The sequence below is a fragment of the Desarmillaria tabescens genome (genome assembly GCF_030435595.1).
Source record: "Desarmillaria tabescens strain CCBAS 213 chromosome Unknown EV420scaffold_48, whole genome shotgun sequence".
Classification (NCBI taxonomy): domain Eukaryota; kingdom Fungi; phylum Basidiomycota; class Agaricomycetes; order Agaricales; family Physalacriaceae; genus Desarmillaria; species Desarmillaria tabescens.
This window is the reverse complement of record NW_026848347.1, coordinates 325,111-349,594: the sequence shown is the minus strand read 5'-3', so window position 1 is coordinate 349,594 and position 24,484 is coordinate 325,111. Positions and strand designations below refer to the sequence as shown.

At 48.0% G+C, this 24,484-nt stretch overlaps 8 protein-coding genes across 8 annotated transcripts; 4 read left to right on the top strand and 4 right to left on the bottom strand.

The window, feature by feature from the left end:
* Positions 1 to 506: 506 nt before the first annotated feature.
* Positions 507 to 3,177, bottom strand: EV420DRAFT_1571641 (uncharacterized protein). Its single transcript, XM_060474328.1, has 4 exons — positions 2,777 to 3,177; positions 1,779 to 2,271; positions 703 to 1,726; positions 507 to 647 (listed from the first exon to the last, which is right to left on the bottom strand). Exons 1-4 carry the CDS (start codon positions 3,146 to 3,148, stop codon positions 617 to 619), a joined length of 1,920 nt encoding a protein of 639 aa, XP_060325719.1. The 5' UTR covers positions 3,149 to 3,177; the 3' UTR covers positions 507 to 616.
* On the top strand, positions 3,178 to 3,824 carry EV420DRAFT_1571640 (uncharacterized protein). Its single transcript, XM_060474327.1, has 4 exons — positions 3,178 to 3,292; positions 3,341 to 3,423; positions 3,479 to 3,570; positions 3,626 to 3,824. Exons 1-4 carry the CDS (start codon positions 3,260 to 3,262, stop codon positions 3,718 to 3,720), a joined length of 303 nt encoding a protein of 100 aa, XP_060325718.1. The 5' UTR covers positions 3,178 to 3,259; the 3' UTR covers positions 3,721 to 3,824.
* On the bottom strand, positions 3,825 to 5,832 carry EV420DRAFT_1571621 (uncharacterized protein). Its single transcript, XM_060474326.1, has 15 exons — positions 5,539 to 5,832; positions 5,457 to 5,480; positions 5,341 to 5,397; positions 5,263 to 5,287; positions 5,159 to 5,206; positions 5,077 to 5,103; positions 4,988 to 5,022; positions 4,854 to 4,932; positions 4,706 to 4,799; positions 4,638 to 4,654; positions 4,502 to 4,581; positions 4,312 to 4,452; positions 4,199 to 4,260; positions 4,083 to 4,145; positions 3,825 to 4,032 (listed from the first exon to the last, which is right to left on the bottom strand). Exons 1-15 carry the CDS (start codon positions 5,561 to 5,563, stop codon positions 3,835 to 3,837), a joined length of 975 nt encoding a protein of 324 aa, XP_060325717.1. The 5' UTR covers positions 5,564 to 5,832; the 3' UTR covers positions 3,825 to 3,834.
* Positions 5,833 to 7,359: 1,527 nt separating this feature from the next.
* Positions 7,360 to 10,379, bottom strand: EV420DRAFT_1571616 (P-loop containing nucleoside triphosphate hydrolase protein). The gene is made up of 6 exons (XM_060474325.1): positions 10,306 to 10,379; positions 9,617 to 10,248; positions 9,512 to 9,567; positions 9,289 to 9,458; positions 8,789 to 9,231; positions 7,360 to 8,729 (listed from the first exon to the last, which is right to left on the bottom strand). Exons 2-6 carry the CDS (start codon positions 9,889 to 9,891, stop codon positions 7,727 to 7,729), a joined length of 1,947 nt encoding a protein of 648 aa, XP_060325716.1. The 5' UTR covers positions 9,892 to 10,248; positions 10,306 to 10,379; the 3' UTR covers positions 7,360 to 7,726.
* Positions 10,380 to 12,971: 2,592 nt separating this feature from the next.
* On the top strand, positions 12,972 to 14,574 carry EV420DRAFT_1622615 (uncharacterized protein; the record flags this gene model as incomplete). The annotated part of the gene is made up of 6 exons (XM_060475826.1): positions 12,972 to 13,020; positions 13,303 to 13,381; positions 13,432 to 13,662; positions 13,921 to 14,129; positions 14,180 to 14,403; positions 14,437 to 14,574. The coding sequence occupies 6 exons, from the start codon at positions 12,972 to 12,974 to the stop codon at positions 14,572 to 14,574; spliced, it is 930 nt and encodes a 309-aa protein (XP_060325715.1).
* Positions 14,575 to 15,203: 629 nt separating this feature from the next.
* EV420DRAFT_1622614 (Spherulation-specific family 4-domain-containing protein) lies at positions 15,204 to 16,079 on the top strand (the record flags this gene model as incomplete). The annotated part of the gene is made up of 3 exons (XM_060475825.1): positions 15,204 to 15,331; positions 15,381 to 15,797; positions 15,902 to 16,079. 3 exons carry the CDS (start codon positions 15,204 to 15,206, stop codon positions 16,077 to 16,079), a joined length of 723 nt encoding a protein of 240 aa, XP_060325714.1.
* Positions 16,080 to 16,219: 140 nt separating this feature from the next.
* EV420DRAFT_915806 (SNF2 family N-terminal domain-containing protein) lies at positions 16,220 to 21,545 on the bottom strand. Its single transcript, XM_060483979.1, has 26 exons — positions 21,474 to 21,545; positions 21,346 to 21,417; positions 21,263 to 21,293; positions 21,078 to 21,196; positions 20,952 to 21,026; positions 19,951 to 20,887; positions 19,883 to 19,904; positions 19,606 to 19,831; positions 19,544 to 19,554; positions 19,353 to 19,495; positions 19,234 to 19,298; positions 19,016 to 19,180; positions 18,913 to 18,964; positions 18,807 to 18,861; positions 18,635 to 18,753; positions 18,412 to 18,575; positions 18,301 to 18,359; positions 18,012 to 18,249; positions 17,861 to 17,960; positions 17,737 to 17,805; positions 17,214 to 17,686; positions 17,106 to 17,156; positions 16,971 to 17,050; positions 16,816 to 16,919; positions 16,525 to 16,761; positions 16,220 to 16,471 (listed from the first exon to the last, which is right to left on the bottom strand). The coding sequence occupies exons 1-26, from the start codon at positions 21,537 to 21,539 to the stop codon at positions 16,410 to 16,412; spliced, it is 3,795 nt and encodes a 1,264-aa protein (XP_060325713.1). The 5' UTR covers positions 21,540 to 21,545; the 3' UTR covers positions 16,220 to 16,409.
* An 858-nt stretch (positions 21,546 to 22,403) lies between these two features.
* EV420DRAFT_1571583 (uncharacterized protein) lies at positions 22,404 to 23,975 on the top strand. Its single transcript, XM_060474324.1, has 2 exons — positions 22,404 to 22,739; positions 22,793 to 23,975. Exons 1-2 carry the CDS (start codon positions 22,500 to 22,502, stop codon positions 23,819 to 23,821), a joined length of 1,269 nt encoding a protein of 422 aa, XP_060325712.1. The 5' UTR covers positions 22,404 to 22,499; the 3' UTR covers positions 23,822 to 23,975.
* The last annotated feature ends 509 nt before the right edge of the window (positions 23,976 to 24,484 follow it).

Genomic DNA, 24,484 nt, shown 5'->3' with positions numbered 1-24,484 from the left:
ACGGTCAAGAAAGTACGCCATTTGCCCTCACATGCTTGTAACACACCTGCTGGGCGGAGCTCGATCCACCGATTCTCGTAAGTATCCATGATTTCCTACTCTGTCAACATTCACTTCGTGAATCAAACATAACCTGATGTTGTTGTATCCGACAGAAAGCGACCGCTTGTCGAGAGTTACAAATTTCAATAGAATGGCGCGATACTGAATGCTGGGAGGTTGCCATCTCAAGGTATTCGGGACACCGATTCAAATGACTCAACACTGGCTTCGGACGTAGTGCCTGAGAATAGCTGAGCGTCTTAACTAGCCACCAACAGTGCGCCCCGAGGCAATTGAGGGCATGAGTCATGCAATATACGACCCTACCAGTTACTCTATCGGAGTGGGACCGTACAGGCTGGGCAGTGATTCCGAATATCTTCTTTCATCATCAGCATTCAAGAGTCGTCATTTTCAATACACTCACCATACTCAATATCGACACTCAACACACCACCCTATTCATTAATAAATGTAATTGATGAAGTATAATAGGTACAGATACATTTTAATACTTACTGATAGATCACCACTAAGACCCAAGTAATACAAAAAATAAATAGTCCGAAGGTATCTAGGCAAATGGGGACATGGAAGGCGATGACCTGGTAGGCGAATGATTAGACCAACAGCTAGGGGTAGAACAGGAAAGACAAATACCTTTCGCTCTCCGTCCAAACAACTTCGTCAACTCTTTTCTCTAGCCACTGGATAACATCCCCTCCAATGCCTTGGCTATCGTACAACTCGAGCCGCTTCAGCCTAACAGGTGACAAACCATTGACGACAGTCCCTGTGGCACCACCGTCGGGATTTCGGCCTTCCACGGCTTGAACAAGCTTTGCCCATCCCTCATGCCCATGACAACTCCTCAACCCTAGTTCCTTCAGCTTAGGACACAGCCACGCGTTTGCAACGACAGTGCTCCCCATCACACCAATCGCCACCGCGCCGGTCATCATCTCCTCGTCTGGCATGCCAAGCCCTGCCATGAGTACATCTAGATGTGAACCACCCACACGGAGACTTTCAAGATGGGGAAGATCATTCAGGAATAACCATGACACAACCACACCTCCCGAGCCATAATAGAACGGCGGCGAGGATGCAGATACTGTGTCTGGAATGGACCCCTCCGCATGATGTCCTGTACCGTAACCATATGCGATTCCGAGATGTTTAAGGTTCATCGCGGTTGACGGCGTCTTCGCGAGAAGAGTTTGGATGTATTCTTCGATAGACTCCCGTGCTTCAATATCGAGATTCAACTCTTCGAGGTCCGGTAAAACGAGGGACTCGACAAGGTTCGTGAGCATATAGTGCCCTCCTAGATTGAACTCCTTCAGATGGGGGAGTGTCAACTGAGAGAGGGGTAGGATGGGAGGCAGTACTGTTTGGAAGTGAAGAGAAACGCGCTCCAGGGAATGCTGATTTGCATGAAGGATATGGAGAATTTGGTTCAGAGGGTGCTGTGAGGCAGGTAGAGCGCGGAGATTGAGGTTTCGGAGGTTGCTTTGGAAAAGAGGCGAAGACCACTTGAAGGGAATGTATTGTAGAGTCACAGTGTCTAAGACGGGCACCACCTGCTTTGTAGATGGAGTGTTGGGAAGCCACGCCCAGTGATCAGGATAGTAAACAGACTCCGCAGCTGACACTTCAAAGTGCTTCAGCAAGGGAGCGTCGCCTACCAAAAATATTCAGACATGCCCTAACAAGTGATCTTTATTTAAACCCACCTGTAATTGATTTGAGGGCGAGCATGGAAGGGAATTGGCGGTCGAATCGGAACACAAATCGCTCCCAACGGTGCATTTGCTCGACGAGGTAGTAGACCGCTACGAACCCCCATGGTGTACCGCGACCCCAAGCTGACTTATCGCCGCGTGGACGATCGCTGGGATATGACGGTGGAGATGAAGGCACCCAAACATCATGACTGTGATGCGATGATGGAGACATGGGTATGATGATGGGAGTGTTCGCAGGCGGAAGCACTCCTGTAGGAGATATCACGTATGAAGGTCCTGAAGATGGAAATGACACTGGGTATAGGAACGATGTCGGAGGTGAAGAGGACCGTCGCCTCCGACGGCTACTAGTTGGGACATCATTGCTACCTTTTGCAACATGGAGGTATATCTCAATGTCCAAAGGCACTGATGATCCTGATCGTTCGAGCCAAAGTCTAATGGTTTCTGGAGAGGAGGTAGGAGTTGTGACAAGGCGTATCTAGGAAACGATCAGAGACGGGTAGACGCGGGGAAAAACATAAAAGAACGGGGGAAAAGCAACAAAGAAAACGGGGTTAAGAAGAAATGTGCATGTTTCTGTCCTCGCGGCATCGATTTGAAAAACACGACGTCCGATGTCTTTGGTCTACTGCACCGGTGCAACAGGTGGCGTCAAGCTGGATCACAGCCGTTGGAGAAATCCTGCATGTAGAACAGGACAAGACGATGCCTCTTTCTGCCGACAGAAGAACCATCATCTGTTCGACACTAGGGACCCGAACGGTGGCGGAGACATCATTGAAAAATGAGGCTACAGCCAGCCAATGCAGGGACACCGAAAATGAATGCATTGTCGACTAGATCCGCATGGCCGTGACTGCTGAGACAGCCGGACGTCTCAGAACCCCGGACGACGAAAAAGCACCGAAAGTTGCCACCGCATCTCCAGAACAAGATAGAAGGAGAGAATTTGGAAGAATGGAATAACAAAAAGGAATACTCACTTTGGCCCATATCCGGGGCATTGTCAAAGCCAATCGCCTCCAGTTCACACAGACAGACGCCAGAACCCATGCACAGCAAGGGTGGTCCTCGAAGCACCAATAAAAAACGTCTCGTAAAAGTTCCATCGGCAGACGTCTCATCGGTGAGATATATGCCTGGGTAGCGATAATTTGTTCGTCCAGCTGAGTCTTTTCGCGCCGTAGGGCGTCGATGCGACACTGAGCCTCTTGAATTACTTTGGCAAGATTCGCTTCCGCGTCGGATATTTCGGTTGCGAGAGCCTCCTGGGACTGTATGGACGTCTCCAGGCTGCTGCGAGCGTCGGAAAGGCTGGACATAGTGGGAGGATCAGGGAAAGGGAGCGGCAACATGGTGGTGGTTCAAAGTCAAGAATCGGCGTTGCTAAATCGGGGCTGTAAAGTGACGTAATCAAATGCACAGGCTCCAAGCGCTCCGTTCTCCAGCTCCTTCGTCTTGCCATCATGGTCAAATCTTCAGACGTCATCATCATCCTCGTGAGCTTTATTATTTTATTATCTATATCTGTAATGACAGATCTCAAGGTCGCAATCATATTTCCGCCAGCTGCAGCTGCATTCTTAACGGGATGTAGCTGTGATCTTCTCATTAACATCTGTTTGACTCTGTGCGCTTTTCTGTATTTCTACGGCTTTCAGTCGTTAAATTTTATATCTTGTCAGTCTCGGATACATTCCTGGTCATATTCACGCGTTTTGGCTTATCTACAAGAAGATGCAGGCCGAGGAACGCTACGGAGCTGGGGGTTTCCAATGTACGCCGTGCATACCATTCTCTTTCAAAGGTCTCAGCTGAATGCTCTCGTGTAGACGTCGGTAACGGACAGTACAAGCCATATCCTCAGGCTCAGGGCGCATTAATTCCTGGTCAAGCTCCTCCACCCAACTATGGCGCCACCCAGTGATTTCGATGTCGTATATACCTTGCTACTGGATGTACATATTGGGTTGTGCATACTTCTACTACGACACACGGCTGAATATATGATTTTACCCTCGATCTCGAAGCTTAACTGACGCTATGAAAGATACTCACCCGACCTGTCGGTATCAAGGGTGCCGCTACTATCTTGACCAGGAACTAATTTGGTATTGGTGCGACCAGGCCCACCTTCGGATAATACGTCCTGGCGGGTGTTGACAGTAGATAATTGGAATATCCTCGGGTAATCTGATGATGAATGCCCATTATGTGTTCGAATTATGGAACTGTTGACCTATGACAAAACATCAGAAATAACACAAACGAATCCAGTACCGTTCATACATCCATAGTACCTGACAGCGCATCCCGTAGCTGGTCGCGAGAATGCAAGGTATCCATCAGAGTCTGAAATGAATCCGCATGAGTCGCGGAGACTTCCTAAACATGTCCGCGCTCACTATTGAATACATGCGACCTGTTGAACCAGCGAAGAACGCATACACTTGAGTATCCGGGGAAACTACAGAGATGAGTTCGCACGAGAATGAGAAGCAGGGAGATCCAGGCCTACCCAGGAAGGCCGTCAGGTGCCCTATCGCAAAGATACAGGCGAATAGACCGGTTTGCACCGCTCCACGAATGAGCCGATAGATAACATTATCCGTGCGATGATAACCTGTACGAGCACGGTACAGTGCATAGGAAAGGGTGCCTACAAATAACATTAACTAGGCTTGGATCACAAAGGCACTGGTTACTACCTGCGACTATAATGTCGACCGCCGCTTGTAAGCTAAGCCACGCAATGAGGTATTCCTTGAGGGTCTGTTGATCATAAATACTGGAAATGATCGAAAGGATAAGATCGTAAAAATAGATATCCAACAGAAGACGCACTTTTTAGCCATCCAGGACTTTAAAATTGTTATCAGACAAGGACAGTGAATACCAAGTAAGGTACAAACCTTTACCGCAGCGACAATCGCAACAACAAAGTTTCCCATTGAGAGCGTCATGATCCCGACATAGACCATCTTACTCTCCATTAGACGGCTGGTTCTAATACTCAAATTAGAATTGAATGAGTAACATACAAGAACCGTTTGAGCTTACCGCGCCGTCAAGAATTGGTGCGTCAAGATAGAGGAGATGGCGTTGGCTACTGGGGTATACGAAGAAGGCCATGGAACACCTAGTACAATGCCCCATGGTAAAGACAACGACAACCGCCAAGGTGGTGCACTTACTTGTCAAGATCGTGGGGTCGCCATAATGTTGGACGCTATTTTAACATTCTCGCTCATAGTCCGGGAACTTTCATGAACGTTCGACGTACCAGTAAAGCCATGCCATATAAATTAAACTGTTCAACATGAAAAATCAGCCTCCCAGTTTAGCCTATGAGTGAAAATACGTACGACGCAGAATACACGGTGTCGTTCAGGCACAACAAAGCAACCGTGGCTCTACAGGAGAAGGTATCTTAGTGTCCCAACAGTCGTATATGTTCGGAACGACTTGCTTGACCCAAAGACTATCCTTGTATCCTTTAGTCCGCCCTAAATTTTAGCCTACTTATGTCTAACAAAGGGTCACTCACCGCGGTTGAAATAAGACATATACTGATAAGTTACGAAGCCGAAGAAATAGGTATTAACTAGGGGAGCGTGTTCAGCGTTGACAGACACGGACTTTGCGTACCAAGTTTACACCTACTGATTATACCGAGGAGCAGGACACCTACAAATTACATGATCAATCAGCAGGATTTACGCTTTATAAAGTTTTTGTCGGTCACCTAGTGACTCGTCGTACAAGCCCATGACAACCGGTTGAAGGAGTGGAAAGGGAACACGAAGGACGAAGTTTTTCCTACGCCCATAAAATCCACTGGGCGATAGAGAGTTCGAAGAACAAAAGGGCGTGAACACCTGAAAACCAGCCTTTAGTACGTACTTATGTATCGGATATCCTGTCCCCGCGTGTGGTATCCTATTGCATGGAATTTGTCAAAGTTTGATTGTAACGAGTTGATTCCGGCGCCGAATTTCATTTTGGCCCTGCAATTTAGTCCGCTATAGGCAAATTTCTGGGAGAATAACTGATTGCAAAGCCGTATATATAGCCATCCGCTCCCCGCCTAATGACGTGATTCCCATATCTAGGTTAGTGTCAGGTTCGTAGTTATGTGGGTATGCCTCAAGTAGATGGCATCCTTAGCATCCGGATATCAGAAACTTTCCAGAAAATACCTCTAAGTGTCAAGATGAACTGACTTGGTTATGTGTATTTCCGAGCTAATTGAATAGGATTGCATCCGTAAACAGTCAAGAAAAAACATAAGACAAATTTGAGAGATAAAATGGTGCTGTCAGCGCACTACTATAGATTATAGGAACAGTGGATGTCCTGTATGCCTTCCATTGAATCCCGTCGGCACGGACTTTAGATCCTTTATCACTCGCCTAGTTCCGAAAATGACTATCAGTATCACCGCTCCGCATGAATTATTTTGTCTGGATCCTTTGGAATTGGTTTGCCGCTGCTTGGATCTGTCGGACGTGTGTGCCTTTCCTCCAAAAGGTCGATGAAGATTTTCTAGAGAAGAGTGCCACAGGACAAGCATAGGGTCACGGTATTCCGTACATAGACGTCTTGAATTATTCAGGCTGAACATAATCTGCATGTATTAGTTTGTAGGATACACGACCCTGGAAGGTGTTTATGTATGTGAACACGTTGGTAGTGCCACTACTACGCGAGTAATATACACGAGTAGATGTTTCACAAGCTGATGATTTGTGACAGACCATAGACGCAGTGATAATTCCGTTCGTCTTGAACCGGACGCTGGAGTCCTGTTTGACATTCTAAGTATGGATGTTCGAATTCGTACTGGCTGAGCTCACGTCATGAGATTCCGAATCCATGCATGAGATCTTTCGATCATGAGAGTTCAGAGAGCTCGTGTGAAGAGAGAGAAATATGTATGTTCACACGACGGAGAGTAGATAACCACGATAAGAACGAATAAGAACGTGTCATACGCGTCTTGCTCTGCGTTGTATTCACCAGTCCGTCTTTACAACCTTCAGACAGTTCTGCTCCGATGAAAAGCGCGGCTAGGCAATCAATCAAAACAAGTCGGTCATCGACGTAAAAGAAGCGAAAACACACACACAACACGACCAGCTTCTTTGCTTTGCTCAGAAATCCCTCGGGGTTTTTTAATTCAACCTTAGGTCTATCAAACCAGTGACGGGTCCGGGAAAGCAGACAATCTGTTCGGAACCATTTTCTAGATATTCTTTAACGCATTGTAGGCTCTTATTAGCAGAAGATAAACTTCTGGGTCTCGTTCCGAAGTCGTGTAATTCGATCAATCCTTGGATTAATATGCTGTATGGAGACAACAAGTGTCCTTGTCAAGGTTGGGATGTACATGTGTATACATCAAAAATACACCTTCCGCTTATGACGGTGATCACTAGACCAGTCCAGCCCGTCGTCTCGGATTGAAGATGTCATGACGAATGATTGCTTCCACGCTTTGTTTGCCGACGGTAAGAAGCACGTAGAATTTTCGCTGCCATATGGTCACAGAACTTGCGAAGCGAAGCCAGCCGGGACCCCAGATTTGAACTATCTGCTGGTGTGGTAGAGGAAGCGGGTCAATGAACACCTGAGTGACTGTACCTTGATTTTCTTCAACGTAAAATTTTTTGAGATACGAAGTTAGCGAGGAAGTGCTCCCTGTACAAAGAGTACTTGGTAACGGATCCAAAGAGGGAAAATGAGATTACAGTAGTATAAACAACAAATGATGAGATACAGTAGTATGAAGTCATGCTGTGTACAGTTGAAAGTAAATCCGTGTGGTGATGATGGAATAATACATGCGCGCATGCTAAACTGACCTGGTGGCGAGACATTCCTAGTGAATTCCATTCCATGTTAGGCTTGTCCGGAAACTCTTTGGACTCAGATCAATGTCTTGCCCACTTTCCTGGCTCTGTAGGGAGTGGGCGCGACATCCAGTCAGGATTTGACATCCACGCAGTCCAGTCGTTAGGAGAAACGAGTTGAGTGGGTGCAGGGAGAACGACCTCGTCTTCGCCGTCGCTTTCCGATTCATTCGCGTCATCGTCAGCAACGACTGTAGATATAACCGTCGGTTCCGGAAGAGGGGTAGGCACTGCGGCGACAAAGGGTTCTTCAGTCACCGTCGTTACTGATCCAAGGACTCTCCCTCCGTCCCTCTCCCGATACTTCACTTCCCTCTTCGACCTCTCCAGCTCCAATTCTTGCCGCTTCTTCACCTGCTCCTCTCTAGCCTTCTTCCTCTTTTCCTTCTTCTCGTTGTCCTCCCTTTCCTTCTTCTCTTTCTCTGCCTTCAACCGCTCCTTCATTTCCCTCTCATTCATCACCCATTCTGCCGCTTCATTTGCCGCTCTATATGGCTGGCTCTTATGCTTCAGAAGATATCCCTGTAGCGCCGCCACGCTGAATTCTTCCTGTGGGATCGCATCCGCGAATTTCTTCGCCAAAAATGCCAATGTCACGTTGTCCAGAGGCTTCGCAGAGTGATGAGTATTCGCAATATGCTCCTCTATCGGCGGTGGCAAATATGCCCGGTTATTCGCGCCGAACTGAGGTAGCACCTGGCCTCTGGATTTGGCGTTGACGTTTTTCTTCGGTGAAAGAGATAGCGATGTGGACGACGATGAAAATGAAGGGGAAAGCGACCACAACGTCGATGAGCCTGGACTCGGTGTTTGCGGAGGTGAATCTATACCTTGAAGTTCATCGTCCTCGGAGTCACTTGGCGTGGAGCTACCTTTCGAAGATGCAGATTCTTCCAGAGATGGAAAGAAATTGCGGAACAGTGCCTCCGCCTGCCATTTGGACGCGTTCTTGAACTCTATCCAGACATCCATACGACCTGGTCGAGAGAGTGCAGGATCGAGGCGCTCTAGATGGTTTGTTGTCCTAGCCAAAAAAAGATACGGATCACAACGTGTGCGCAACGTTGAGGGGAGAAAACTCACGCGAATAACAATCTGCCTTCCGCTGCCGCCACCCCATCCAGTGCGTTCAAGAGTCCACTCAAACTCAACGTGTTTACTTCTGACAACTGGTCTCGTTGACGTCTCCTACTGCGGCTGGCGGTGGGAGGACCATTGGGGATATCACTTTGATCATTATCCCCATCGCTATTCCCTTCAGGGTTTCCACTGGAGTTCTTGTCTCGCGAGACGCTTCTCGTGAAAGCGGCGTCCAAGTCCTCCAGTAGGAGTATGCACCTTGCGGGAACACGACCCATCAATGTCGTTAATGTACTGTCGCTGATCCAGGAGGACGAAAGCGATACGACGTAAATGTCCAGCATGAGTTCGCCGGCAATTGCGTGTATCAGGGACGATTTACCGGACCCTGGGACACCGTGGAGGAGATAGCCTCGTCGAAAAGGAATGCCGCGGTCTGCGTACCACTACAATTCAAATCTCCGTAAGTGCGCTTTCACGAGTAATGTACAAACCAACAGCACCTTCTCGGATTTTAAAAAGTCCCGCGTATCATTGAGGAGCATCTCCTTCACGCCCGGGTTAAGTACAATTGACCCCATAGGGCGTTTATGCCGTGAGTCCGTCCAGCGCCAGCTCCCGTAGAAATCCGCAAAGTATATCTGTATGCGATGGACCGCCTCTGCTTCAAATTCTAAAAAAACGGCGTCAGACTGAATATCTATATCGTACAGGGAGGATACAAACCTCGCTTAGCTTCGAGGACAAGCTGTTTCAAAATTGTATTATTCCGGGCGACCACGCTTTGTGTCTAATTAACAAGCGCAAAAATGGTAGAGACAGGATGCGCACCTTATGGAGAGAACTTCACATCCAGTCCCGTCACTCTTCCTGCCCCGCTTGACGCGTAGCCAGTGTCCCCCATAGAAAATAGTATGAGTAGTGTCGAACGTCGGTTGGAATACAACTCGCGTCTTGACCCTTCCCGGTATGTCGTCGCCGTCCGCATCGTCCTCCTCGTCACCAAAGGAGTTGTCAGCTGTCCGTCCAAAACCGGAGGAAGAACGGGTGGTAGTCTCAAATTCTCGAGACCGTTGCCACTCTGGCCTTCGTGACAACCAAAGCATAAGCCACTCATAAGGGGAGTCTTCCTCCGAAAAATGTGCCGTAAGAAAGAAGGCTACAAATTAGATTGTCCAATTAGTACGCAATAGTACGAGGAAGAATGATAAGATATCGACATCGACGTCGGTACGACATCCGAACGCAGAGCATTCTAGGGGAGAGATCGAGGAAAGAATAGGGTGAAGAGGATACAAAGCACTATTGCAGGCATAAAAATGCACCATTGCAATAAGATGAAATAGAGTGACATGAGACGTGCGTGCAGTGGAGTGAGTTTGGAGCGCGGAGTCCATGTGTTTGCCTCGGAGGTGAAAGAAATTAGAAGGGATAGAGCATGCTCACAGTTGACAAAATGCGACCTAAATTGCCACAGATATGTTACAGGATGAAGAGAGGGATCCCGGGGTATTACATACCAAGCGGAGCTCGATACCCGTCTAGCGGTTTCTACTGTGCCACCGAGGACGACGAGCTTCATACCGTCGATGACGGAGGAACCAGCGGCACTGCCTACAAGAGGTTGAACAAGTGATTTGAATGCGTCCATGGAAGAAGGATGCAAGATGGAAAGGGGGACTTGGAAGTGGCGATCCAATGCAACGGAATAAATGGAGGGTGTGGTATAAGTAGAAAGGTTAGATAGCAGTATCAAGCATCCTTTATGAGCACGTTGAGGACTTGTTTGTCTTTGCAAAACAAGAAGCCGCGATTGTTATAAGTTAAAAAGCTTCGGATCCGGGAACATCTCATGAAGCCAAGTCCGGATCTGGTCCGCTGGGCAAAATAACGTTTGAAATTTTACTCCATATACCAGCTTTTTGGACGTACTTTGGCCAGGTTGGCCAGTCATCCGCACGGCCCCCTTCGCCACAAGAAATTTCATACAGTACACACCGGAAGGATACCCAAATGGCGCTAAATCAATACAAAAAGCGGATTGTGCAGAGCCAGAGTCCTGGGAGCGGTGTCAAAGGACGAAGTTCGTAGCGCCGCAAAACCTTAATGCAAGATTCCTCCATCCAAACGGATACTCATCGCACCGATGGATTCTGACATCGAACAACCAGAAGAGACATCTGACTGATCCTGAGAACCGAAGGAGAAGATTATGTCAAGCCAGAAAGAGTCAAGATAACCCGAATCCCAGGCAAGGAGAAAATAACTTCACAGCCCGCCTCAGCAAGTGTGTAGAACGCCGCCTCCACCAGACGGCATCACTGCAGTTGCCCAGTGTACATCAGTTGGGAGCCATGCTGGCCAACATATCATCATTGCTACTTCCGAAATATTGTCATTAACCACGGACTGAGAACATGCATGTTACCTCTGTCTTCGGCAAGTCTCCTTTCGTCGTCATGGTGTGTTATCGGGGCTTTGCGGAAGCATGGTAAGCAATGCAGAGAAGCAGGTATCATTTCAAACAGTGCAACCAGACCTTCAGTAGGGTATTAGCGCGTGTTTTGATGATAACGAAGGCGCTACCCACACATGGCGCTCTGCATCATTGTGTGGAGGCGACTGAATGGGACGATAAAAATTCTTCGATGGGTGGAAGGAGCGGCTGCTCGAGCCGCCGGGGCGGGTAGCAATTGCGACAAAATCTGTTACAAATATAGCAATACATGAATTTCCTCTAAAACAGCACTCTTTCCTTCTAACATCCTTGTCAAAATATTGGAAAGGGCTTTCACCGTCAATCCATGGGCCACCGACACCATATTACGCGTCCTTGACAGTGGATCTGTCTGGATACTCACGCCTCGACTCGGATCTACCACGACAAAGGCAAAAAGTTACATTACCGGATCATCTAGGCGTGTGTATAGACGCATATAGTCGCGCTTCTAGCGCAATTTACACCTGCAAGGCATGGCCGACTGTTCGTTAGAAGTTCCTTCGGATAAGCTTTTGATATGACAACTGACATTGCCACCTTCAGCAGTCCAGACTGATACATGAGAGGGAATAGTTCTAAAGGGGAAAATTGACAAGGATTTCGGTGCAGCTATTCCCTTGGCTGACCATTCTTAGTGCTATGACTGTTCTGCAATTTTCTGTCACTTCGCCTACGTGGAGGTAGCGGCGAACGTTCTGCTGCATAGCTGTAGAGCTTATGTGAAGTTGAATTAATACTTTGTCGAAGCTAGAACATAATCAGTGTGTCCCTCTCTTCAATTTCCAATTCGCAAACTTCTATACCAGCGATGAGCTACCATTTTACTGGATCCTTATACGTCAGTAAGCGCGTTGTTATTGTCCCCTTTCCCATCTGTTCTGACAATGACCTTAGTTCGTTTGCATCCATCCTAATGTATCATCCTTTTCAATTTAGTATGAAGTTAACTATACCGAAGCATACTGGTGCATTAGCAATCCTAAACCGCGAATGAGGAGTCTGGGCGATGATAACCGCTTCTGCATTGGACGATGTGGGATGTGGGATGTGGGATAGGCTAAAATGGCGGGCCCACTCCAATGCTTGGCAGGGGCGTTCTCACACGATGCCGCAAGTTCCAATGCTTCGTAGTGTTCCTTTAATCATGGGATTGCAATACTCTCGACGAGTGCCTCCGGCCCGCATGTTTCCATCGTTCCGTGATGACCATCTTCTTCAAAATCTGCAAATACACCCGAATGATACTGGTGCACTTGCCTAACCCAAGAGTCTTCCAGTGATAATCTTTTCTTCTTTTCTCTTGCTGTTTAATATCGCTGTTTTCTGCTCACCGACTGCGAGTACTTACTGTGATGCCTTTACATAGGTGAGTCGAGTCGAGATCCGTCACTATACATTCCGTCGCACCAATGTGGTGGGGCTGGCGCGTCAAATCAAGGCTTCAAGCAGGGCGAATGTAAAGATAGCGTAAGTTGATGACTATGGTCCAGGTACGGCCCATGCCTGTCGACTACCACATAAGCTAGAGTGACCATGACTGACTCTTTACGGCGCAGTTCGTCGCAGTTGGCTCTCCATTGAACTGCGCCGGATTTGGGAGATGAGAAGGAAGAAAAGTCAGAAGCATAGGGACGTGAGACCACACAAATACTGGGTAGGCTGGTGTGAGGTTTACTTGAACAAAGCATGGACAACTCGCATATCGTATCTCTGGGTGTTCTCGCCCCGGGAATAAGTGCATGCTCTTTCCCGTTTTACCGATCGGCTTATTCGGCGGGCTCGTATAAATGCTGAAACTGCGAAACTGCGTTGTACAGTGACTCAGCTGCAGCTACATTCACTGCGGATGATATGATTAATTCCATCCTACTATACTAATGTAATGCGCCAGGAGCAGGATATATAGGACATCGTAAGTCGTAGCCGCCATTACTCCGTTGTTTATCATCCTATAGCTTGGTTGCTTCACGTGGCAAACTTGTGCTCTCACCATCATGGACTGTCATCCACGGTATAGTGGATAGGTGGACATTCTACCCTGCTGGCGCGTCTTTGCTTGACCTCACGGGGAAAGTGGTTATTGTTACTGGCGGAAAGTGAGTGGTGTTGAGCTCTCGTAACTTTCGAAAGTTGAGGAGATTTGTAGTACAGGAATCGGCTATTGGACCGTTTTACATCTCGCTAGGAAAGGCGCCAAGGTATACCTTGCTGCAAGAAATGAAAGCAAGGCGTTGGACGCGATCAAGAGCATGACGGAAGCGGGTATTGGGTCAGGGCAAGTCATCTGGCTCCCCTTCGACTTGAAGGACCCGAGGTTAGCCAAGAAAGCTGCAGAGGACTTTCTGAGCAAAGAGAAGAGGCTGGATGTTCTTGGTGAGTCATATGGTCACCCGTCAGTCAGCATTCAATTGAAGTTGTGTTAGTTAATAACGCGGCTTTGTGCGTATCCTGCATTGCTTGGGACGTTACCTAACATTCCACAGTTTGACAGGTCCTTACAACACCGACCAGGATGGTACGTACGTTTTTATCTTCGCGTGCTCATATTTACATGTATTTCAGGTGTCTCCGAGGTTGTGATGATAAAGTAAGCACAGAAGCTTGGCTGGAATTCCTCGACTCAAACCTTTCCCAGCCATATCAGCACCTTCCTTTTCACTCAGACACTGTTACCTCTTATGATAGAGACGTCCAAGGCACCCAACTCGGACGTCCGTCTTGTCAATGTTGCATCGGTCGCACACCTAAATGGCCCAGCCGCGAATCCCGACATTCGTTTCAAAAGCATTGAAGACTTCAATGGCGAATACAAGGAAGAGTTTTGGCCTGATTCAGCCCGCTATGGTGCGCCAGGACATGAATTACTCGTCTCACGACTTATTCTTTATGCGCAGGGGTCTCGAAACTCATGAACGTCATTTATACCACCGAGCTGCAACGCCGTCTATCTGCCAAGTCGATTCCTATCACCTGCATCTCGCTTCACCCTGGAAGTGTCGACACCGGCTGGGCGTGGAGAACCCCTTACCCTCGGCTCGCTACTATCGCCTTTAAGCTCTTCTTCATCGGGCCTAACCAGGGAGCGTATACGTCTTGCTTCGCTGCTGCGTCACCTGTCGTCAAAGCTGATCCAGACAAATACAAATGACAGTATATCATCCCCGTGGGGAGGATTGTAGACAAGAATCCGAATGCTGCAAAGACGGACCTTGCTGAAGAACTTTGGGAGACAACTGAGAAATTTTTGCAGGGGCTGGGCTTGTACAAGCCTATGGCGGAGTGGTTTTAGTATCAGTTCAGACTGATTCTAATTGTTTCGAGACAGAATGATAACCAAAGAATCGCCCAGTCAAAGTCTGTTTTTGGAAGTCACCGCCTCCAGTACACGAATTTCGTGTCCTTTGATGAGGACCTGCCAATACTACCGCAAGACCGTTCGTGTTCTTGCTAAATACGCACCCCTAACTTCTAAGACGCAGTTATTTGTTATCTGATATCAAGCATCATTTCGATCATCTGTGATTTGAAGCTACTCATTCAATCCTACGGAGTATCTGCGGAAAATACTGAATGTCAAATGATGGTAGCCACAAATAGCCTGAAATATTCCGTTCCAGGCACTCTATAGCCTCGGCCGGCTCTCGTTAACATGTTCCCAGAGCGGTCAGTTTTATTCCATCACTCTCGACTTGGTCCACTATGCTCACCGATGGTCAGACGCAACGGGCTAGTTTGCCTCTCTTCTCCATTCTATAACCAGAACACATGCTCGTATCAAATGGTAAGGACCTGTAAGCAGGTGTCATATGCGCGACCTGAAACACGAACATCAACACTTCACGACCAAGTTACTGGTATTGAAATTACAGTAGATTAGTATTTAAAGGCGTCCTGGATAGACGTTCCTGGTAGTACAGTATGCGTTCTCAACTCTCGATCACGCTTTTCTCTCTTCTCACCACAGCTTTCGCGAGCACCGGTGTGCTTCTCCCGCTCTATGTCTATCCCAATGACGGATGCAATGCGTGGGAACCCGTCTTTGAAGCGTACGCAGTTCTTCGTCGTCCTCGTCAGTTTCTGACCCTTTAATATCAGAATAACTTCCTTCCCCTCTCTCCTCTTCACCGTCATTATCAACCCCTCCAGTGGTCCTGGCACTGGAGACTCCACGTATGACTCATGCATCTCTACCCTCAAAACCACTGGGAGCAATGTTGTAGTTGTGGGCTACGTCTCAACCTCATATGGTAATAGGGCACAGTCTGACGTCGAGGCCGACGTGAGTACCTATGCCGGCTGGGCAGAGGCGTATAGGCCATCAGGAATATTCTTCGATGAGGGCAGTACGGAGGCATCGGACGTGTCCTTGTATCAGACCTACGCCTCTGCCGCACGATCTGCCCTGGGGAACACTGCCACGGTAGTCTTGAACCCCGGAACGACTACAGATGAAGGTTATTTCTCGTTTTCGGATTTGATTGTCACCGCAGAAGATTATTACTCCAACTTTGCGTAGGTCGATCTGGGCATTCTGATTTACTCCGCTTTTTCTGATTCATATGCTATTTAGGGTTTCAAGCCTCGAAATCAGTGACTCGACACCTGCTTCTAAGCAGGCCTGTAATCTTGCATGACGCTCCTTCGCCGTCCTCCCTGCCGAGCGGATTTTTGTCCGACCTTACTGGGGAAGGGATTGACGCGGTGTTCATCACTGATGAGGACAACAACAACGCATATTCCGTCATCTCCAGTACCTGGCTGGAGTTCTGTGGAGATTTGGCAGATGCGCAGTGATCTCGTACGTGTGGTGACTTAGGATTGGTTTAGTTCAAATGCAAAAGTGTAATTTGATTACCCTTGAGCGACACGCGAAATGAGCAAGATTCCCCCGGGACGCAAATTCAATAAAAACGATGAATATGTATGTCAATGCTATACAATACGAACTATGGTCTTCGTCGTCAGAAAGTGCACTACTTCCTGACGACTGGGACAATACTACAATACTCATGTATAATCAAGCACATACCAACCTGTCTAAATGGTAGGGCGAAAGAGGGAAACTAATATAGAAAATACAACAATGAAATGGTCCGATCGTGTTCTTACGCACGATTAGCAGCGTTACAAAAGCCTGCCGCGAGCGTCGAGACCGAACAAGTTGGCCAACTCCTTGACGCTCAGCTCTGTCGAACTCGATCAGAATTTGGACTGACCGTATCCATAAAGAGGTACTTACTGCCAATCTTCTTGCCATTGCCTTCCCCCAAACTGCCATCTGCAAGGTTCTGCTTGCGTTCCTGCAAAGCCAAAATCCGATCTTCGACAGTGTCGGAAATAACCAACCTATCGACCTTTACAGGTCGAGTCTGGCCTAGTCGATGGACCCGATCAAACGCCTGTGCTTCGACGGCCTGGGACCATCCGAGGTCCAGCGATATCACATTATTCGCGCGCGTGAGGTTCAGTCCGACACCTACGGAGAGGTGAGATGATTATGATTGTCGACGACGAGAGTTTGGAAACGTACCTCCACACTTCAGCGACATTAACATCACCTTGGCGGACTCTCTTGTCGACATAAATGCGCGTACAGACAAGTCGCGCTGATGACGGGACATACATCCTTGATACCTAGAAGAGCATATGTTTAGTAAATCTCTAGATAAATTGTTCCAAACATACTTGACATGCTCGATGCTCTTCTCAGTAAGATACGCCGACACCAGATCAAGACATCCGGTCCATTGTGAAATGACCAAAACCTTCAGACGTCGTCAAAATGGCTGCCGAAATGTACTAACATGAAGAGTCTCTCACCTTCTCATTTGGCTTCTCCTCAAAGAGTCCTACGATCTGCTTCATCATATGCTATGTCAGGTTGAGATTAAAATACACGTCACCAAGAGGATGATAAAGAATACACACCTGCATCTTGGTGGAAGCCAAGAACTTAGGCATGAGCTTGATCTGGCCGGACATGGAATTCTCCTTCTTCCGCCCAAACACAACTTCCTCCACCTCGTCTCCTTCCTCGTCTGAATCGAGTACGATGAACGCTTTCCTCTTACCCATAGCCTTCTTTAATTTCTGACGAGCATCCTTTTCTTCTTCGTCCTCATCTGAGTCAACGATGAAATCGCTCATGTCGTCCTCGTCTTCTTCCTCGTCCTCGTTATCGAGAGCGTCGATATCAATGATATCAGCATTGAGTGCCGATTTTCTCTTGCCCTTACCCTTTGCCCTTGCCTTGGCCTTGCCTTTACCCTTAGCCGATGTTGTACTCTGTGCGGGTTCGTCCCCATCGGCGCTCTTACCGCCGTTCAATTCAGCATCAGAAGGTTCGAAGGCAGCGCGATCAAAAAGCAGATCCCCCGAGATGGGTTGACGGCAGTTAGGGCCTTATCACATGCATAAGAGAGCAAGGAGAATGGTAAGGTTGATAACGTACATCGTCGCTCTTGGGCTTTGAGCTTCGGTTCGTCCTCAGCATCGACCTGGGGACCGCTCAGGACGTCATCTAAGAAGAAACAAGATGAGCTAATAATTGTCACGAATATACTGACGTCGCATACCCAAGCATTCACGACAGAAACTGTGACCACAAGCAGTAACGACCGCTGAGGTGAATGCATCAAAACAGATGGCACATTCCTCAACTTCTGCCTCGGTTTCCTATGACGAACATGAGTTGAGTATCAATTGAGGCCTAATGGATATACGTACAGCCTTCTCGGCCTCCATCCGTTTCAGGGTAGCCTCCATGAACTGCCGCTTAAGCCTTGATACAAACTCCCCGCCAAGGAGTTTCCGGGCACGCAGTAGCTCCTCTTTCACTTCCGGCCTCCAATTGTCCTCGTCTTCTTCAGGCTGGATGAAAGCCACGCCATCTTCCTGAATCAACGAAGGATGGGAGCAAAGCTGTCGAAGGCGCAGCAGGAGCACGAGGACTTGCGAATAGTTCCTGTGAAAAATGAGTATGAATTTAAGATCGATGACAGGCCTGAGAACGTACTTGAGAACAGTCCCCGCACGAAGGTAGCGGTTGAAAGTGGCTTGCGATCGGGCTTCCACCTGGATGGGATATCGTTAAGGAATCATACAGGGCACATACTAAAGGGCCTACCATCTTGTAGATCTCACGTTCCTCTACCGTGAACTCTAACTTCGTAAGAGCAGTCTCCTTCTCTGGAAGATCGATCAAGCGTTTCCCATCAAGCATCGTGTTCTTCATGCGGCGCAAGACAAACATGTTCAAAATAGTTTGAAGTCGGGTAACTGCTAGTGCCGCTGTGATGGAAGCTTAATCTCAAACGTATCTCGGCTGAGTTGCGACGGGGTTGACGCACGGTTTTTCTTTTCCAAGAGATTAACATGACCGTGGAACTCGGCCCAATCATACCATGGCCGGATCCGTAGGAACCTCAGGTATCCGTAGACATCTGAGAGCGAGTTGATGATTGGAGTGCTGGAGGAAAGCGAATCAGAAAGCCGTGTCATTATGTCGAATAAGCTTCATACCCCGTTAGGCACCATCGGTAGATACATTGGAGTTCCGTTGTAGCTCGAGAGGCCCCTATGACGATCGAATTAAGAGGTTAGACCAATGACGGCTACGCAAACTTACTCGTTCGTCGATTGCGCACTGCCTGCGCCTCGTCTAAAATAATACGGTAAAACTATATCATTGTCTGTTAGCTGATACATTACACTGGGATAGATATACTTACGTCAACCTGGAACAGCAGTCCTTTTTGTTGCTTTTTCTTCTTGCGGGTAGGTCCGCTTGAGTCATCATCGGAATCCGACACGATAAAATCGTTGCCGGACTTTCGCCTCGCTTTCTCTTTCGCCTTCTGATCTTTCTCGAAGTCCGGCCATTCCAATGCCATGGTCTACGTGAGGGATATAATGAATGACGAAGAAATGGAAGTACTAAAAAACGAACCTGGTAAGTCGTTAACACAACATCATACTTTAATAAGTCCTGTTTACGCTTTGGCTTCCCTGATCCTGTTAAAACAAAGTTAGACATACGATGGACAACAAGTATGGAGAAACGCCTACCGTGATAAACAATACATTTCAGGGAATCATTAGACTTGAGCTCGATCTCAAGTTTCCATTGGTCCAGTAGAGCCAATGGAGCCATGATCAAATTCGTTTTGCACAGCGGGTCATTCGAGCGATCCTTGATCATCAACGCGATCCTATTAAACAGTTGGACCCTGCGAAAGAGGCGACAAGGAAAATCTTACATCTGAACAGTCTATCGAAGCAAACAGTTAGAACTGAAAGTGTACACGAGGAGATGACTGACTTTGCCTAATCCCATGTCATCACCCAACAGCCCGCCCTTGAGAGTGGATTTTTCCTTCTCAGCCATCCAAGCAACACCGATAACTTGATGTGGCATGAGAGGGACCTCCATCCCGGGTAACAGTGACGTGATAGAGTCGAGGCCAAGCTTCTGGAGGCCTTCATTGACACTTGCATTGCCGTCAAACTGCTCGGCGTTGCCGGCTTCGATCAAAAACTTCTCGATGCTTTCAACTAATCAGAACAATGGCAGGAGAAAGATTGACAGCAGAACTTACTCGTCGGCCTTAGCAACAGGACCTATGAACGATATTAGTAGATAAAATCAGTTGCAAAATGGGCTTACCTTGGAAGGTATCACGACCTCGGCCAAAGTAGTCTCCGTTCGCATCGCGGTTGTCTGCACCAGCAACAGGTGCAATGTCGGGAATGGCAATTCCGACGACGCGATTCAAAATGGCGGCTGCCCCTGCAGCAGGATCGACGTCCATCGCGTCGTCATCAGAGTCATCTTTGATTGGGAAGCCCGCTAAGCCAGGAAGTCCCGGGAGTTTGACGTTGGAACCAGAGGCGAGAGGGTTTGGCCTGTCATTATAAAATGGATTACTAAAGGTCGACGGAAGGTTATTTTCCGGTTTTGGGACCTTGAGCGAGATAGGTTCTGGTTTTGGAAACAACGGCTTGGAAAGGGTTCTCTTTAAAGGAGACATGTTAGGGATAGATGCGTTGCATTCGTCCCGTTTTTTACGCAAGTCGTCCAGTTCAGACATAAACCGAAACATCTTCGTCAAGTCCGCCTTCGTCTTCCTCTTCTTCCGATTGAGATTCTCGTGAAGACGCTCGAGATCAGAGATTTTCATCTGAATTTCTGTGAGCTCTCGACGAAGGTCTTCGACACTCGTAGTGCGGGGAGAACCCATGGCGATGTCGCCGTCTCTGTCACGGTTGACGACGCCGAGAGGCTTTATCAGAGAGTCCTCTCTCTTGACTTTCTTCAAAGAAGGAGCAGCGCCAGAGGGAACGAGGGCCTTGCGCGGAGTGTCCAGTAAGCTCGGTTCGTATAATCTTTTGAGAGGCACGACGGCTTCGACAGGTTCAGGCTTGACCTTAAACGCCGCCCGTGCTGGGGAAGATTTGGCGAGACTACTGCGACGACGGGCAGCAAGCAAGGGCTTATCGGAGGGCGTTGACGCCGACGTGACATTAGGGGCTCCGAAGGGGGAGACCTCGTCCAACAGGTTCAGCAGGCTGTTATGCTCTCGCTTCACGGCGGGGGATGGCATCTTGAAGAGATCAGGATTAGACACGGTGTGGCACGACGGAAGGGAAAAAAAAAACGCGACATACATGTGGCGCCGAGGATAGTGAGCTGACCCTGGCATATCGGCTTTTTGTATGTGTGGGATGTTGGGCAATGTGGAACTGCATGGAAAAAGTTTGCATGTATCACTCGGAGACCGAAAAAGAGCCTACACGATACATTGACAGGGACCCAACTCCTATGCTCCTCCCTCCGTCTGCAAGCTTGACATTGCGCTCGAGAGGCATAGAAGGGCCTTTGCATCCATTTTCCAGGCAAGTTAATCTTCCGTCTAGGATTAAAAAAAGAGGGTTATTAGACCTCATGGATCGAGGCTTATCATGATTAGGGTGCTCACAGCCGCGGTTTGGTTCTGTCACGATACGAAACTAGAGGAAACGTATCGGGAAAAAGGAGAACCGACCGATAGATGAGGCTTACATTGATGTCGTGAGGATAAAGCTTCAAGTGGTTCGTGAGCTCGTCGATATATGCTGCTGGCACGGTTGTATTCTACAAGCGCCGACATTAGCACCCCATGCAATGAACTGAGGAATCGAGGGTCGTACTGGTGCAGAGGGAGAGATACCAAGCTGTTTCTTGGCCAAAGCCACTTGCTCTGGCGATGGAGGCATGGTATAACGGACAAAGTTTGAGGAAAAACGTAAATAAGGCGACGCGCGCGTTTAAATGGGTGGCGCGCTAATATTCCCACGGACTCGTGCAAGCGCGCTGTACATTGCAAACGCATGTGACCATGTTCGGCACCGAGTGACTCGATGGTGACTGTGCTCTCAAACTTTCGTCTCTTCTTATCCTCTGCGGGTAGCATCTGTAGAATAAGAATTGAGAGCTATGTATTTAAAATAATCTACCGATTACTTACTTACGCGTGAAGGCCATACCATTTTCCCCTGATATCGCGGCAGCAGTGCGATTGGTACCTTACAATGACAGAGTACTGCTGTGAAACCTGTACCGAAGAAGTCAGCCTTCACTCTGTTCATCCAAGTCCAGGTATTTTTATATCCAGATCAACGGGCGTCTGCGTGCCAAGGAGGCAGTGAACAAGCAAGGTTACATTGACTCCGAGCAGTTGGTCAGAATCGGAGATTAGAAATTTGAATCGGCTTTGTCGCCGGCCGACCTAACCTGGTCTCTCGCCAACATTATCATGAGCCCCAAGACGGCTGGGGAAAGGTTCCTATATAGTCACTCTTTCACTCAAGCCAATTATCCTTGAAGTTGCACAATCTGTGTACCGATGTCGAGGCCTGGTCGTTCCTCTTCAGTTCGACGGACGGTCGTGTTGTATTTTGGACTGTATCCTAGTACAATGCTATTGAGACCTCTAGTCTCTGGGTTACAAACTCGTGAAGAGTTTGCCCATTGACTTCTCATATTTATACTAAACTACGACTATTTTAGTAATTTCCGTACAATCATTTTCTTACCAATCTCTTACTCAGCATGCCGGGATGCCGGATTGCTAGAATCATCTCGTACTTTCCGACAGGTCGTATAAGCCTTCCTTTACTTACAGAGTCGAAGGGGTCTCATCTACACCTATCGCTGTCACCCTCGAACTGGACGAAATGAGATATGGCCAGCCTTGGCGCACGCATTTTGTGATCTCTGTGGACCAGCAACGAGTATTTGACGCCTTCAATAATGAGGAAATCGCTTCCCCAGACGAGATTGCGAAACAACTTCGGGAGCTGAAGAATGCGGCTTTCAAACATGCTCGAGGAACTCGGCAGAGTAGGCTTCTCATATGGCAACAAAAGAGGCAAAGTGAGCAGGAGGAAAGACGACAGAAGGAGGAGGTGAGTCTGGTGAGCCGTCGCTTCAGTTCATACCGAAATGTTTTGCTCAGCCTACTTCGTAGTTGTTCTATAAGTGCCTCGTGGAGCATGGAGCTATCAAACACTCTGATCTCCCCAGTCAACCTACATATACTTGCCCGGTATGCAAGGGACCAGAGGAACTCGTCAAATGTCTCAACTGTGGTCTTCTCTGCTGCGTAGTCTCCTCTTGTCCCAGCCATTCCATCGATGGACTCAAATATTGTATCAACCACCAGGATACTCGTTATTGCCGGAGTCGCATCGGCACTGGCAACGACGCAAAGCTGAGGACGTGTCCTGTCAAACAGTGCAAGACATGGACCTGCGAGAAGGACTGGGAATGGTGTCTTGGCCGTCCTCTGCTTGCAATGTCGAGTTCTACTGTTGAAATAGATGATGGTCCTTCTTCCTTGGTCCAGACATGCATTCTTCGTGCAAATTCTTCAGCTCTTGCGCCTTGCTCTTCCCATTCTGCGTGGACCAAATATGCCTCGAAAAAGTGCTGGTCCAAGAAAGTCCTCGAAACATGGATGGGATCTTGCAAGATGGTGGTGTGCCCAGATTGCGGAACTCCCGGAGAGGCCTGCTGTACGGGCTGCTCCTGGATTTGCGCTCTTTGCGCGTCCAAGGAGATCAGTCCGATATGGAACTGTCTACGCTGTCTTGATGCGTTGTGCAACGACTGTGACATCATAAATCGTTGCTTTGGCTGTGGAAAGTCTGAATGGTGTTTACTGTGCCAAAACGAGTTTGGCAAAGGAGAGAAAGGTTATAATAATCCATCGTCGACTATCAAGGGGAGCAAACCAAGAGGCGTAGCCCGAAACAAATCAGCCGGAGATGTGCCGAAGTTTCATTGGACATGTCATACATGCCACTCGGCTCTTTGCAGGACATGTTCACTGAATCAACGGCTCTCTATCCTCTGCGAGTATTGTGACAAAGAGTTCTGCGGTGACTGCATCTTTTACGCTACATGCGGTCTATGTCACAAAAATATAGCGCGTTGCATCGACTGCAGCCTGGGGGATAACAACAGTAGTTGCTGTAGTGCACCTACCTTTTCCTAACTTCTGGGCGAACAGCGGACAAGCTCGTCGTACGTCTCGGAAGGATTTTTTAACTGTTCTTATGATAACAACGTGTACACTACTGTAAAATGAAGCGATTGCATATGACTCCGAGAAAGCTTGTTCAAGTCAGTACTAGTAACAGAAACCTGTCATCTAAGTCAATCATGATTAATGATTTATGAACAAACGGATGGCTTGTCCTTTCACAGTTGAGTACTTCACATAGTGGTTGAACCTCCAATATTTGAAACTTTACGCTTCCGTGACCCACAGCGAGCACCAAAAACTGTATATATTTAGATTCAACAAAACGCGCACCAGTCAGTATAACATTGAAATAGGTCCGTCGACGCTATAGTGATAATAGAATTCGGAATAATTTCGCCGATGACTATTTATTGAATACAAATGTGTCAAATGCCTCTAGGGGTATCGGGATACTCTGAGTCCATTTCACATCGAGTTTGTCCAGAAGGATATCGGTATCATTTCAGTTCTGAAGTTGCAGTCATATCCGTTGCTCCGCAATGTTGAGTCGCCTAGAGAAGGCACCGGAAATCGGCAGGAAACTAGAGCAAGCGGTGGAACAAGTACCAGTACGTTGGTGAGTCCAAAATGTGAATGAGAATTGGGCTCAGTTCGACCGCGCGCGTGCGCCGA

Coding starts and splice junctions, on each gene's coding strand:
- EV420DRAFT_1571641 (XM_060474328.1), bottom strand. CDS start 3,148: ATGTTGCCGCTCCCTTTCCCTGATCCTCCCACTATGTCCAGCCTTTCC. Junction 2,272..2,776: donor TGCCCCGGATATGGGCCAAA/GTGAGTATTCCT, acceptor ATCGTTTCCTAG/ATACGCCTTGTCACAACTCC. Junction 648..702: donor GTTTGGACGGAGAGCGAAAG/GTATTTGTCTTT, acceptor TTCGCCTACCAG/GTCATCGCCTTCCATGTCCC.
- EV420DRAFT_915806 (XM_060483979.1), bottom strand. CDS start 21,539: ATGCCTCCATCGCCAGAGCAAGTGGCTTTGGCCAAGAAACAGCTTGGT. Junction 18,360..18,411: donor AACGTGAGATCTACAAGATG/GTAGGCCCTTTA, acceptor TATCCCATCCAG/GTGGAAGCCCGATCGCAAGC. Junction 17,687..17,736: donor CAAAGCCCAAGAGCGACGAT/GTACGTTATCAA, acceptor GCATGTGATAAG/GCCCTAACTGCCGTCAACCC.
- EV420DRAFT_1571640 (XM_060474327.1), top strand. CDS start 3,260: ATGGTCAAATCTTCAGACGTCATCATCATCCTC. Junction 3,424..3,478: donor ATTAACATCTGTTTGACTCT/GTGCGCTTTTCT, acceptor ATATCTTGTCAG/TCTCGGATACATTCCTGGTC. Junction 3,571..3,625: donor CGGAGCTGGGGGTTTCCAAT/GTACGCCGTGCA, acceptor GCTCTCGTGTAG/ACGTCGGTAACGGACAGTAC.
- EV420DRAFT_1571621 (XM_060474326.1), bottom strand. CDS start 5,563: ATGGGCTTGTACGACGAGTCACTAG. Junction 4,453..4,501: donor GGTCGACATTATAGTCGCAG/GTAGTAACCAGT, acceptor TGTTATTTGTAG/GCACCCTTTCCTATGCACTG. Junction 4,033..4,082: donor CGCTGTCAGGTACTATGGAT/GTATGAACGGTA, acceptor GTTTTGTCATAG/GTCAACAGTTCCATAATTCG.
- EV420DRAFT_1571583 (XM_060474324.1), top strand. CDS start 22,500: ATGAGATATGGCCAGCCTTGGCGCACGCATTTTGTGATCTCTGTGGAC. Junction 22,740..22,792: donor AGAAGGAGGAGGTGAGTCTG/GTGAGCCGTCGC, acceptor CCTACTTCGTAG/TTGTTCTATAAGTGCCTCGT.
- EV420DRAFT_1571616 (XM_060474325.1), bottom strand. CDS start 9,891: ATGCTTTGGTTGTCACGAAGGCCAGAGTGGCAACGGTCTCGAGAATTT. Junction 9,568..9,616: donor TGTGAAGTTCTCTCCATAAG/GTGCGCATCCTG, acceptor TTAGACACAAAG/CGTGGTCGCCCGGAATAATA. Junction 8,730..8,788: donor GAAGGCAGATTGTTATTCGC/GTGAGTTTTCTC, acceptor TTTTTTGGCTAG/GACAACAAACCATCTAGAGC.